Source organism: Rhinopithecus roxellana, chromosome 10 (genome assembly GCF_007565055.1).
Source record: "Rhinopithecus roxellana isolate Shanxi Qingling chromosome 10, ASM756505v1, whole genome shotgun sequence".
Taxonomy (NCBI): domain Eukaryota; kingdom Metazoa; phylum Chordata; class Mammalia; order Primates; family Cercopithecidae; genus Rhinopithecus; species Rhinopithecus roxellana.
The window spans coordinates 23,349,188-23,364,078 of NC_044558.1; the positions used below are offsets into that span (position 1 = coordinate 23,349,188).

A 14,891-nucleotide genomic window follows, 5' to 3' on the forward strand; every position below is an offset into this window, starting at 1 on the left:
AGGAGCCAAATTATGAAACAGGCCGTTTGTCTTTGACACCCACCCTATCTTTCCTTAGTCATGTGCGGTTTTTTATTTGTTTGTTTTGTTTTGTTTTGTTGTTTTGCATTTCCACTCCCAGATGAGCCCCAACTTTGTCCCCTGCTGCTCTGACACAGCACACAGACCCCCATACCACCATCAATCCCTCAATCCTCCACATATCATGAAATGTACTCTTGAGCACTCTAAAAAATAATGTGCTAGGTAACTGCATTTTGACAAAAGCAAAGCCTCTGCCAAGCTTGAGTCAGGAAAAGACAAAGGCAAATTTACTTGTAGAAGTGAAGACATCAGTGTGCCAATAGATGAGCTATTTTGTGAGTTTGCAGATCTTCTAGGCTCCTGAATAATAATATACTATTATTGGCCAGGCGTGGTGGCTCACCCCTGTAATCCTAACACTTTGGGAGGTCAAGGCAGGTGGATCACCTGAGGTCACAAGTTCAAGATCAGCCTGGCCAATGTGGCGAAACCCCGTTTGTACTGAAAAATACAAAAATTAGCTGGGTGCAGTGGCAGGTGTATGTAATCCCAGCTACTTGGGAGGCTGAGGCAGGAGAAATGCCTGAACCTGGGAGGCAGAGGTTGCAGTGAGCCAAGATTCCACCATTGTACTCCAGCCTGGGAAACAGAGCAAAACTCCATCTCAAAAAAAAAAAAAAAGTGCTATTATTTATCCATCCATTCTACTGCTGATAGACACTTGTGTTGTTTCCAAATTTAAGCTCTTATAAATAATACCTTTATGAACATTTTTGTACATGTGTTTTGATTAACATGCGTAGATGTTTTTATTAAAAATTTACGTAAGAGTGGAGTTAGGAGGCCATAGATATGCATTTGTTTGTCTTTAATAAACACTTGAAAACAGTCTTCAAAACCGGGTTGTGCCAGTTTATACTCTGGCTAACAGTAGAACAGCTCCAGTTATTCCATAAACTTACTAAAACTTGTGTTCGTATTTTAGCCATTTGGGTTGGTATGTAGCAGTATCTCATCATGATTTTAACTTGAAATTTTATAATAACTAATAATGCTGAGCAGCTTTTCATATGCTTATAGTCATTTGGATAAACTCTTGTGAATTTATATTCAAGCCCATTTTGTGTGTGTGTGGGTATCTATGTCTTTTCCTTAGTGATTTGTGATTTATATATTCTGGATATCAATCATTTGTCAGATATATATGTTGCAAGTTAAATGTCATTTCTCAGTTATTGGCTTGACTTCTCATTTTCTTATTGGTGTCTTTAAATGAAAAGAAATTTCAGTTTTGTTCTTCTTCAAAATTGTTGCCGTATAAGTTTTAGAATCAGATTTCTAATTTCTATAAAAATCTTACTGAAATATTAGTTGGGATTAAATTGAATTCCTACATCAATTTGAAGATATTTGATGTTTTCTCAATCCATGAAAATGGTATATCTTTGCATTTATTTATGTCTTTTTACATTTTTATCAGCAATACTTTTTGTAGATTTTAGTATATAGGTTATGTAAAACTTAGATTAATTTCTAGGCACCTTAGGAATCTTTGCAACTGCAAATGATGTTTTTATTGTTTTATTTTCTAATGTTTTGTTATTAATATTAAATATATAGAAATATTGTTGTTTTGTATGTTTGCTTATGCAAACTTGCTAGCATCTAGTATCAATTATAGTTGCTTATATATTTTTTGAGATTTTCTACCTGTATATACATAATTATATCATCCACATATAATGATAACTTTACATTTTCCTTTTTAGTCATTATGTATATATTTTTTTGTTCTTGCCTAAATGCACTAAGACCTTTTATATAATGCTGGATAAAACTGGTGATACTGGACATCATTGTTTCCGACCTGAGGGGGAAAATGTTCAGTATGTTACCGTTAAGTGTGGTGCTAGCTGTATTGTTTTGTACATACTTTTTATTGTTTCCTTAAAGAAGCTGAGAGTTATTATCATGATTAGTATTATATCATGTCATTTTTCTGAATCTATTGAAATGATTATGTGATTTTTTTAAAAATGTTACTAATATAGTGGATTTCATTGATTATTTTTTGTTGTTAAAAAGTTGTTAAAGTAACCTAGCAAACTTGGAAAAAAATCTCCACTTGGGTCATGATGCATTTTTTTAATTACCAAGTTCAATTTGCTGATATTTTGCTTCTGATATTTATACACAAATTCATGGAAGATGTTATAGTGTAGTTTTTCTTTCTTGTAATGTTTCATTCAGACTTGGGTATCATTTTTATGATAGTCCTTTAAAATGATTGGGTAATTTTTTCTCTTAAACAGTTTACATAAGATTACTATTATTTCTTTCTTACATACTTGGAATAATTTACAATGAAGTAGCAGGACCTGAAATTTTCTTCATGGGAAGAACTTTAATTATAGATTTATTTTACTTGATAGATATAGGACTATTTCAGTTTTTATTTCTTCTAGCATCTGTTTTCATAAGTTGTGTATTAGTTGTGTGTCTTTTCAAGAAATTTGTTCATTTCATCTAAGTTTTCAAACTTAGTAGCATAAAATTGTTTATATATCTCCTTATTAACTTTTTATATATCTAGGGTATATAGTGACACCCTTTCTTTTACTTATAACTTCATAGTTTGTGCTTTTCTCCCTTTTTTAAAACAGCACCCTAAAGGTTTATCAATCTTTTCAAAAGAAAAACTAACTTTGGGCTTTGTTGATTTTTCTTTACTACGCCTTTGCCTTCTGGTTCATTCATTTCTGCTCTTATCTTTATTTCCTGCCTTTACTCCCTTTGGGGTTAGTTTCACTTTTTTTCTCAGCATCTCAAGATGCTGATTTTCAGATTTTCTTTTTTTCTAATATAGGGATTCAGCGCTATAATGTTCTCTATAAATACTGCTTTGGCTGTGTCCCACAAGTTTTCATATGTTGTATTTTATTAGCAAAACATTTTCCATTTCCCTTGTAATTTATTTTTGACTATGCATTTTGAAGGAATGCATTAGTATCAAAACATCTAAAGAGTTTGGATATATTGCTGTCATTGATTCTAATTTAATTACACTGTTATCAGAGGATATTCTCTATGTTATTGCAGTCTTTTGATATTGTGTGTATATATATAAAGATTATATATATATATAAAGATTTACCTTATGCTCCTTTATACCATCTGTGTTGATATATGTTTCAAGTATGTTCTGCAGTTGGTTGTTTGGTATAATGCTCTATATTTTTATGTCAATTCAGCAAGATTGATTAATTGTGTTTTTCAGATCTTCTAAGTCCTTGTTAAATATTGTGCCTCTTATCTACTAGTTACATACTTGAAATCCACAAGTATGATTGTGGATTTATCTTACTCTATTTTTAGTTCTGTCAACTTTTGCTTTATATATTTTGAAACTGGGTTATTTTGTACATACAAGTTGGATTATTCTGACTTACTGTTGAATTGATGTTTTTATCATTATGTAAAGTAATTATTTAATAATACAACACTTTGAGGATGTGATGGGCAAGAGGCTGAAGAGCTAACCTTAAAACCTTTCAAAGGGCAGGACTGAGCCTCTTACTGCCTCTCAGAGCTAAGGAGATAGGGACCCACCAGGTTCTCAATCACAGCAAAGAAACAAGAACAAATCAAAGGTGGACTAAGCTTTACAAAAACTCTGTGCCAGCACTAGCCCAGCTTAATCTGTGACCAGCTTTAAGTGATTTCTCTTATCTGCCTAACATCACCAGGAGGAATTCTTTATGGTAGAAAAGAACATCACTAAGAGCGGAGTATCACAAATTTGTTCCTAAAGAGCTAGATAGTAAATAATTTTGGCTTTTTGAGCCAATGGCACAATCAAGGCTATTATGTAGACACTTTTACAGCAATTTAAAATATAGCCTTTTAAAATATAAAAACTCTTCTTAGCTCACAGGCAGTTAAAAAAGAAAATCAGATGATTGGTCAAATTTGGCCACAGGCCATAGTTTGCTAACCCTTGATCTAGAGCCTCTACATGTGTGGCATACAATAAAAAGATTACTAGGTATGCAAAAAGGCAAGAAAATGTGACTAATAAGAGGGAAAAGGAGACCCAAAGATGATTCAGAAATTGGGTTTAGCGCAGAGATGTTCAAATAGCTATGATTTATATATAAAAATAGAAGAAAATATTGACAAAAATGGTTGAAAAATTGAGACTTTTAAAAGAGAATTAAAATCTATAAAAATAATTCTAGAATTGCAAAATATAAATCTGGAATTAAGAACTCATTTGATATGTTTAATAGCAGATTGAGGCTGGATATGGTGGCCCACGACTGTAATCCCAACACTTTGGGAGGCCAAAGTTGTTGGATCATCTGAGGTCAGGGGTTCGAGACCAGCCTGACCAACATGGTGAAATCCTGTCTCTACTACAAACACAAAAATTAGTGTGGTGGTGTGCGCCTGTAATCCCAGCTGCTCTGGAGGCTGAGGCAGGGGAATCACTTGAACAGAGGAGGCAGAGGTTGCAGTGAGCTGAGATCATGCTATTGTACTCTAGCCTGGGCAACAAGAGCAAAACTCCACCTCAAAAATAAAGAAAAAAAAAATAGCAGATTGACTCAACATAAGACAGTAAATTAGTGAACTTGAAGACAAGTCAATAAAAAGAAAATCCAAACAAGCCCAGAGAAAAGAACAGAAAAACAGAGCAGAAAACGTAAGAAACATGCAAAACAGCCAAAAAGGCTGAAATATTTGTAATAGAAGTCCCAGAAAGGAATAAAGAAAGAGGAAAAGTGATATTTGAAGAGGTAATGTCCGAGAAGGGGTAAATTAAAAGGAGGTAAACTTATATATTAGAATATAAAACAGTTAAAAGTTTAACTAGATCTATATAGATCAAGATAATATCTCAAAATTATCATGTGATATGAACAGGGCAAAAAAATTGTAAATAATGATATCATTATGTAAAGTTTAGGCACAAAAATTATTTACATGATATATGCACTATGTATAATTTATTGCTATATGGGCATTTATGTGTGTGTGTGTGTGTGTGTGTGTATATATATATATATATATATAAATGAACTGGAAGGATGCATGCAAAACTCATGTCAGCAATTGTCTCTGTGAAGGGAGAGGAAACCACTCAAGAGCAAAAATAGAGGAGAATTCAGTTTTATCTATATAGTATTTATTTTATTTATAAAAAGATATTAAGCAGGTATGACAAAATGTTACCAAGAGTTAATAGTAACATTTCCATGGGTATATGGAAGTTTGTTATATCATTCTTTATGCTTTCCAATATTTAAAAGTTTTTTGCCAAAGAATTTTTTTAAATTAATCTACCTCTATTGTACAAGTCTCTTCCCTTGACAAAAAAAAAAAAAAAGCAGCAGCTAATGGGCATTACACAGTTAATCACTTCAAGACCAATATCATATGGGTCACCTTTGTGCTATGTAAAAATGATTAGTTGGTTTGATTTTAGGCCATAATATTTAACTAGATAATGAAACTCATTAGGTATCAGATAAACAAAAACTACCAATGAACTAAACACATTTTCCTTTTAAACTTGCAGTTATTTTCAATATAAATACAACCTGAAAGAACTAAACTCTAGTTGCATTTTTCTGTCCATAACATCCAGTACTGTTAGTGATTGTAAGAATTATCTCTGTCAGTTTTATATCTACCTGATAGGTTTTCATTGTGTTCTGGCTTTTCTTCATTGTAATTACATGTCAGTCATTGAACCAGCATTATTTGATACCTGACAAGTCCTTCCCATACACAAAACCCCTGTAGTGAGTATGTAGGAAAAAGAAACATAAAGAAGTTGCTGTTTCTACTTTCATGAAGCTCACTGCAAAAGGGGGAAAAGGCAAAACACCACAAAATCAAGACAAAGTAAGTTTTATGGTGGTGAGCAGAGTTGTGGCAGCTACAGAGGAGGTAGTAGTTAATTACAATTACGGAAGACTCAAGAGGGTGCATTTGAGTGTACTCTTGAAGGAAGAATGACTACTTTATCAAAGTAGTCATAGAAACACTAAGTGCGTATATGATGTATCCCCATAAAATCAGAATCGGCTACTGGTTTAGCCGGAGTAGAGGATTGTTTGGGAAACCTGTTTTCTTTGTGGGGTGTATTTGGACATGAGGCTTGGAAGTTTGCTTGGAGTCAATTTACTGAGATCCTTGAATGGCATGGTGAAAAGTTTGGGATTTATTCTGCAGCCAGTGAGAACCTACTGAAATATTCTGTGTAGGGAGATGAGTGATGGGGTTGAACCAACATTTTAGACACACTGACAGCAGAATGATAGGGCAGGGAGCTGAAAGTTTGGAGGCAAAAAAAGCCAGTTAGAAAATCAGAGTCTGAACTCAAGTGGGGACAGGGCAGAAGAGGGAGAAATGAGAGACATTTTTGAAGAGTAATTGTCAGGACTAGGAGGCTAATGGTTCTGAAGGCTAAGCTAGCCGAGACCTGGTTTTTATGCAAGTTGATTCTGAAGGGAGGAAAGGAGGAGGGACATAAAAGGATAAATACGTTCAAGGATGAGGTTCAGAGATTGGTTTGGGGAGTGCTGTTTCTGTAGCATAACAGACAACTGGAAATTCCCTGAAAAGAGTCAGGGTTAGAGATAGAGAATTGAGAACCCTTATCAGAGAGATAATAATGAAGTCATGGGAGTAGATGGACTTACCAAAGAAAGAGAGAAGGCAAGAGAAAAATAAAACCAAGGTCGAAAGAGAAGAGAATGCCCACATCTATTGGTGCATAAAGAGCCATCTAGCACAAGCACCAAGTGTGAATGTGACCAAAGACAGGGGACACCTGGACGTGGCAAAATAACCAAGATGAGGTAGATGGATTCTGCAGAACTCTGGAGCTACACCACTGAGATTAGAGTCCCTTCTTAGTTACTTGTTTTGGGCAAGTTACCTGACCTCTTTGTGCCTCAGTTTCCTTACCTGTAAAATGAGGATAATAGTACCCACCATATAAGGTTGTCATGAAAATTAAATGAGTTAGTGTATATGAAGTAATTAGAACAATGCCTGTTTTTACATAGAAAATGCTATATATGTGTAATCCTTGTTTTGTTATTGTTACTTTCTAAAATCAAATTTGTAAATATATTTTTACTATTTTTACAGTCATATATGTATATATACATAGTCATTCAAACAGCCAAATACTTTTCGTCCATGATGCCCAGTAAATTTTATTTTTTTATTTTCCATTATGATGACTGGTTGTTTTGCATCAGAAACCATCCCCTTTTAAAACAAATTTTATTTTGAAAGTTGCAAAAAAAGAGTAGTTTCTATACTTTAACCTTACTTTTGATAATGTTAATATCTTACGTATTTATTAAAACTAGAAAAGTTAAGAATACAATGCTATTATCTAATCTACAGACCTTATTTGAATTTTGCATTTTCCCAGTAATAACTTTTTTCTTATTCACAATACTTCCAAGATCCAACATTACATTTAGATGTGTTGTCTCCTTAGTTCCTTTTGATCGATGACAATTCCTCGGTCTTTGTTTTTCATGATCTTGACATATTTGCAGAGTATTTGTCAGTAGTTTTGGAGAAGCTCCTTCAATTCAGATTTGTCTCGTGTGTTTGCATAATTGGGTTGGAGTTATTCATTTTTGGCAAGAATACCACAGAAATGATGTTATACCCTCCTCAGTGCATCATATCGGGGTGTATAACATCATTATGTCATATTACTGGTGATATTAACTTTGATCACTTGGTTAAAATGATGTTTTTGGCTGGGCACGGTGACTCACACTTATAATCCCAGCACTTTGGGAGGCCGAGGCTGGCAGATCACAAGGAGTTTGAGATCAGCCTGGCCAACACAGGGAAACCCTATATCTACTAAAAATACAAAAAATTAGCTGGTCGTGGTGATGGGTACCTGTAATCTCAGCTACTCAGGAGGCTGAGGCAGGAGAATCACTTGAACCCAGGAGGTGGAGGTTGCAGTGAGCCGAGATCGCGCCACTACACTCTAGCCTGGGTGACAGAGCTCGACTCCATCTCAAAAAACAAAAAGATGTTTTCCAGGTTCCTCTGCTAAAAAGTTACTGTTTTTCCCTTTGTAATTAGTAAAAATTGTGTGAGGAGATACTTTGAGAATCTGCAACTATCCTAGTTTCTTCAGTATACTCTCCTTTACTAATTTTAGCCTGCTTTGATATTTCTTGCCTACAAAAGTTATTCCTGTGATGTTTGACTAATGGTGATTTTTTAATTTTCATCATTCCTCCTATATTGATTAATTAGAATTCTACCATAAGGAAGAGCCACTCCTTATCTCCCATTTATTTATTTAATCACTTATTTATATAAGTATATATTTACATCAGTCTGGACTTAGATACTTAGTCTTTGGGCTATAATCCCATGCTTTCATCATTAATATTGTTTCATACAAATTGTTCCAGATTTGGCTATTAGGGGTGCCTTCAAGTTTGTTCTGTGTCCTATTGGCATGTCCCCATTGTTTTTTGAGCGTTTCCTTCCTTTCTGGCATCACAAGATGTCCCAGGCTTCTCTTGTATTGTTCCTACCATCATAGCTCTGGAATCAAACCTTCCTCCAAGGAACACTGATTCCTTTGGATAGAGAATGATATTTAGGATACAAGATCTGGATCCTAGGTCCAGATCTCATAGCTCCCAGGATTCCGTTGCTTCCAGGCCCAGGTAGTGCCTCTTTTTCCAGTCTCCTGGCCATCTTTCTGGAAGAGATGTCCCCTGTGCATCTGTATTAGGAAAAATGGGACTTAAGACAATAACGTATCCAGATTATGATCCCTTTGAAAATAGGAATGGAAAACCAATACTCTCTGTTATTTTTCCTTTTTTCTTTTCTAGTTCTTCAGTTTGGATTCACAACTATCTTTGTGGCAGCTTTTCCCCTAGCACCACTTCTGGCCTTACTGAATAACATAATTGAAATTCGACTTGATGCTTACAAATTTGTCACACAGTGGAGGAGACCTTTAGCTTCAAGGGCCAAAGACATAGGTAAGTTGGATTTGCATATGTTTTTAAAATAAATATTAAACATCTGGCAGGTAAAATTTTGAAAGCCACAAACTTCAGATTTTTTAATTATGGTTTCCATGTATGATAATTCACCTAATTTTTGCAAAGAATATTATATTAGTTTTAAATAATATTAGACAAGAAGTAAAGCTGCTATTTGGAAGTTTGTAATTTCCAGTGCTAGAGAATTTGTGCTTAAATTGTTTCTCAATTTGATTATTTCTATCTTAAGATTCTTGAATCTAAAATTTAGATTTGTTATCACTTACATTCTTTTTGAAACAGATCTTCCCTTTGCTTAACTTTGATTTATTCTTTCCTAAATGTTTGCCTGATTTACATGAAGTCTAATCCAGTGTTTCTAATGGCAGAGGTAAACTTTGGTATTTGACTAGAGATGCTGAGTTCAATCAGATGCAGCCCCAATGAGAGTTGCCTGAGATCAAAGTCTGTCTTTTATTAATCTCTGCATCCAGTGCTTGGCACAGAGCAGGCAGTCACCCAGCCAATATGTGTGGAAGAGAATTGCATGTGGATGTTATTGCTAATGATGTCTTTTAACTTCCATGTGAAACAGACACACATTCTGGGAGCACCTACCCTGGGTCAGTGTGTCATGGGCAAGGCCCACAAAGATGAACAGAAGGCTATCCATACCCTTAAGGAGCTTCCGGTCTGGTGGGGCTTGACATTATGTGTGCTGATCCTATCAGATGGTATTTTGGTGCCTTATCATTGACCAGAATTCTCTGCCTCATGTCTGATCCTGACTATTAAGTCATGAGCATATAGACACTCCCATAGAAACTTCCTCAATGCCACGTTGTTTGCACAAATCCTTCCTCCTGGTTGCAACTGTCAGTATTTGGAAAGATGAAGAATGGACCCATGAAAAGGACTTTTAAAAATGAATTCCCATTTTTTTCATAATTATTACCTCTGCTTTGTGTATGGAACTAACACAACACTTCTATTTGAATAGGAATTTGGTATGGAATTCTTGAAGGCATTGGAATTCTCTCTGTTATTACAAATGCATTTGTCATAGCGATAACATCTGACTTTATCCCTCGCTTGGTGTATGCTTATAAGTATGGACCTTGTGCAGGCCAAGGAGAAGCTGGGCAAAAGTAAGTTTGCTATAAAACCATTATACAATTTCTATTTCCTAGCCGTTTTTTGAAGTTGGACACTCAGACAGAAGACTTTGCACTGGAGAATATGGAATACATACCCAGAAGGAGAGACCTGTGATAGGGAAGGTGGAATTATGATTTATAATAAATAATAACACTGTCAGCCAAAGAAAACATGTCCTCATCTACCAAAGAGTTGGAGGACATACAAGTCAGACAGGTTTTAGATGAAATCCAGTGTAAGAGTAGCAATTAATCATTTTCCCTACCCCCGACCTCTGCCCACTATGAATTTAGAAATGTGTGATATGCTAATGTGTATATCAAAAAAGTAGTATATGATGTGTGTATAGTGATATCATTTTATGAGTTTGCAAAAGGACAGTTACAGTCTGATTTACATTGTGTCATTATGTGTAGACTCTGCAGATCTTACATAGGAAATATGGAACTATGTACTGAGTAGCCAGTAGGTCCTCAATAAGTATTTGTGGAATAAGTAAGTGAAAGACTTTTTCCTGGGTATTGACCTGACTAATGCCTATATTACCCCAAGCAAGTTGGATGGACTAAACTCCCTGGGAGGGGGATCAATTCTATGGCATTGCCTCAATGGTTTGCAAAGCCAGGGCAATCTACATATGGTCAGATAAAGCCTAGTCAAAATTATAACACATCCCCTAGCTTTCATTCCTGTACCTTGGAAAAAGGACAAGAAGTCTTAACATACTTTCAAAATCTCTGTTTGGCTAAAGCCAAAATAATTAAATTCTTATTATGGGATTTAGATGTCTATAGGTCAGAGTGAGGTGTGTTTGGGGATCACAGGGTCTTCTTAATAACCCAGAAATCACCCTACATGAGCTGCTGTCTACTTACACAAGCAGCCCTGGTTTACTAGCCTGAGCCAGATTGATTTGTCCTCTGCAGCCATGGTAGCTGATTGACCCCAAGGAGTTGAGTGCCACCAAATCCAATCAACTGAACTCATGCAAACCTGGCCTGGGTCCAAGTTCATTAATAATCCTACGTAAATGGGCTAAGGCGTGAATGATTGAGGAATGTCATAAAGCTCACAATCCAGTTATTTGAAAAGGCTTCTATAAAGTTCTTGACTACTATAAGCATGTGGTCACCCACACTAATTATCTAGCAACTTTCAGTGAGCATACCATCCCATTTTAAGAGAAATTTAAAGACACGTTATTTTGCCTAGGCATTTCTTTCTAATTGCAATTATCGTTGATGTTCTCTGCTTGGCTTAGCCTAAAAAAGCTTACCTTCACTCAAACCATTTTCACATATGATTTGGTTCTCAAAACAGCCCTGGGAGTGGGACGTGCATTATTATCTTCACTTTGAGGAGCAGGAAAAGATTTTTAAAAGTTAAGCCCAGAATCACAAGGCAGAGTAACTCTGGGAGCCCATGTGAAGGTAGAACCTCGACTCACTCTCCATCTGCACCTCACAGCCCTTGAGGGTCTCCCGTAACAGTAAACCCCCTGGAGTTTCCGTCCCAGTGGTGTTTCTGTTCTTTCCCAAATTCAAATATGGTGAAATCTACCTTGTTTTACAGGGAACCAAAAAATAAAATGGGAACCTTTATGCACAATTGATAGCAAATCAAGGCTTTAGAATTTTAACAACATATTAGATTTAAGACAATGTCCGCAGTGATTAAAGTGTATCTGACAGCCTCCTTATATCAATTTTACTGGGCTCTTCAGAGCTTTTCTTTTCTTTCTTTCTTTTTTAACCTTTCTCTTTGACTTAGCCTTCTGCCACTTTCAATTTATATATCTGCCTTTTGTTTTCTAATCCCCTGGTCATTTTTGATGTTTTCAAATCATTAAATTTATGTATGTTTCTTCATGAATCTTATTTTCTGCCCCACTGGCCACTCTATTACTTTTCAGGGTTTTTTTTTTCTTTTTCCCATTTAGAAATGCTTTAGAAATTACTTAACTCATAAGAGTAGCAGAATTGTCAAGGTATAGAAAGTCATAAGCCTTTGGGGTAGTACAGTGATTGCTGGCTCATCCCTTTCTTATGTATTAAAGGATTGAAAACAATAAGTGGCAAATGGCTTTTACGGCAGAATTCTCACATTTAAATGAGTGTGTGGTCATCTCAGAAGTTACGTGGAAGAGATATGCATCCTAATCCAAATGGCACTATCCTATATAAGACATTTTCTAGATCTTTCTTGGAAGTGCATACAGAGGCCATCTACCACTCCTTTAAGAAAAATGACTTTATATTCACAGGAAAGCCTTCCTTTGTCTGTTACTTTTTTCTTGGTACTTCTCAATTCTCCCTGATCATCAGTGTAGCCTCATCTCCCTCTGTCTCATTGAGAGCTGGTTGTGGGTCACAGTGAGAGCATATAGCATTCCTGCCAGTAAACCCAGTGATAGACATGGGCTCTCTACTACCTGTGACCTTCCTGCTATAACAATGGGTCGGTGAGTTGACACTTGCATGCCACTAGCTGAACTTTATACAGCAAAGTGTGAGAAATCTCACTTGCCTGAATTGATGACCACCTCGACTATTTGATTTTGGTAATAGATGTTGGCAATAACTAACAGTCTACAAAAGGTGAAAGGAATTAGTGAAATGCCTAGCATCCATTTTTTCCCCAATTATGGCAATGATATGGAAGGAAGACATACACAGCTGATAACTGTGTGTTCATACACTAGGTACACATTTAATGCTTTGCACTAAAGACACATTTTCAGCTGGGATTTATGACTGTCGTTACATGCATAGGCCAATGAGACAGGTGTTTTATTTAAATTTAAATTTTCTGAATGGAGTTTTGGAGCAGAACAACCAATGGACAGTAGCGTTAGTCTTGATAAAGCCTTGGGGCTGGTCTGTGAGGTAAGAGTGCAGGAGGGGTCATGAATATTCCATTTCAGTGCTGGGCCTTTTTTATTCACCAGTTCCCAGAACACCTTTCCCTTCCCACAGCTCAGATCTTTAGAAAGACTCTGCTAAAACTTACTCCCTCTCTGTGACAGGTAATCATCATCAAGGCACTCATTTATTTTCATGTCCAGTTCTAGACAGTTCGTAGGTAAGGGAGACATCATTCCGAATTACCTTTTCAGCGAGTAGTAGGGGAGGCCTGCTGCCATTTGGATTAAGGCATGTTACACACCCCCTGACCATCTGTTTTCACCTATGAGTGACTTGACAAATGGGCCCTTCAGCTTAGTTCATTTTTTTTAAGGTCATGATAAAGCCAGTGATTTGTCTTGAGAAAGGTAACACGCAGAACCCATGTGTTCTCAGAACTGTGTTCATGTCATCATTTTGGTTTAGTGTTCAGCACCTTGGAAAAATCATGCCAGACGTGTTAATGAAGAGAATCTGAAGATCATTATTTATTCATTCAATCAGTAATTATTTATTGACCCCCTGCGAGATGCAAGAAATAAATAAAATGAATAATCACCACTCACGTTTATCTTACTTATAGGCTAAGATCTGTATCACGTGCTACACATTCATCATTTAATTTAATCCCCTCAATGACCCTATGAGGTGAGAACTTCTGACACTTTAAGAAGTTATACAGATCAGGTGTAGTGACACATGCCTTTAGGCCCAGCTATTCAGGAGTCTGAGGTGGGAGAATTGTTTGAGCCTGGGAGGTCAAAGCTGCAGTGAGCCATGATCGCACCACTGCACTCCAGCCTGAGCAACAGAGCAAGGCCCTGTTGCGGGAAAAAAAAAAAAAAAAAAGAAGAAGTTATATAACGTGCCATTATTACATGACTAGAAACCAGCAGAACTAAGATTTGACCCCAAAACCCAAGCTTTTGTCTGTAAAACACTGTTTAAAGAAAAATGTATACAGGATGTATCTAAGTGCTAATTTCACCCAAAGTTTCAAACATTGTTATCTCAGTAAGTGCATGTGTTTGCCACAATGTTCAATATGTAAAACTGTTCAGACACTTGTAGAAAAGATGATTCTGAGAGTACTGCTTGCTATCATACTTTTAAAATGTCCATTTTCTTGAGTGGAATTATTGACAGAATGATTAAATCCTTGATTTTATCTACTCATTCAATCTAGAATGATCAATAGAATCTCATATTTTAGTTTCCTCCAGTCAGATCGATTCAATATTTATGGGATTCCTACACTGCGTAAGACTGTCCTAAGTCATAGGATACATAAATACCTAAGATACCTACTCTGCTCCCAAAAAACTGCAGTCCAAAGGAGAGGGCATACATCTATGCTGCCAACTCTAGTACAAGCAATCTGGTAATGGTGGACTAAGTATAATGGTACTACAGAGAGAGGGAAAGGAGTGAGACATTGTGACTGGAATGATTAGGTTGTCTTCCTAGAAGGAGTGGTGTTTCAGGTGGCCACTGAAGGATAAATACCATTTCCACTTGTAAAAGAAGAGGTAGGGAATTCTAACAGAAAAGATAACGAGCAGAGGATGAAAACATCAGAAGCCTTCAGGGAATATAGTCCAGCATGACTGTAGCATGAGATATGAGTTGGGGAGAGGGGATCATATGCACACCAGTCATATTTGGAACATTTTGGGAATATCTATAAACATATAAAACCACTAATGAGGAACTGTGTTTATGTGTATCATCAACAAAAGAAGCT

The 14,891-nt window shown here is 36.1% G+C and overlaps 1 protein-coding gene across 3 annotated transcripts in view; it reads left to right on the forward strand.

Annotated features, from left to right (window-relative positions):
- ANO4 (anoctamin 4) overlaps window positions 1-14,891 on the forward strand; it is a 325,664-nt gene that overhangs the window by 297,943 nt on the left and 12,830 nt on the right. For all 3 annotated transcript variants that reach the window (XM_030939837.1, XM_030939838.1, XM_010357207.2), the window contains 2 exons: window positions 8,931-9,083; window positions 10,087-10,234. In XM_030939837.1, the coding sequence (XP_030795697.1) occupies window positions 8,931-9,083; window positions 10,087-10,234 (301 nt within the window). The remainder of the gene's footprint in view (window positions 1-8,930; window positions 9,084-10,086; window positions 10,235-14,891) is intronic.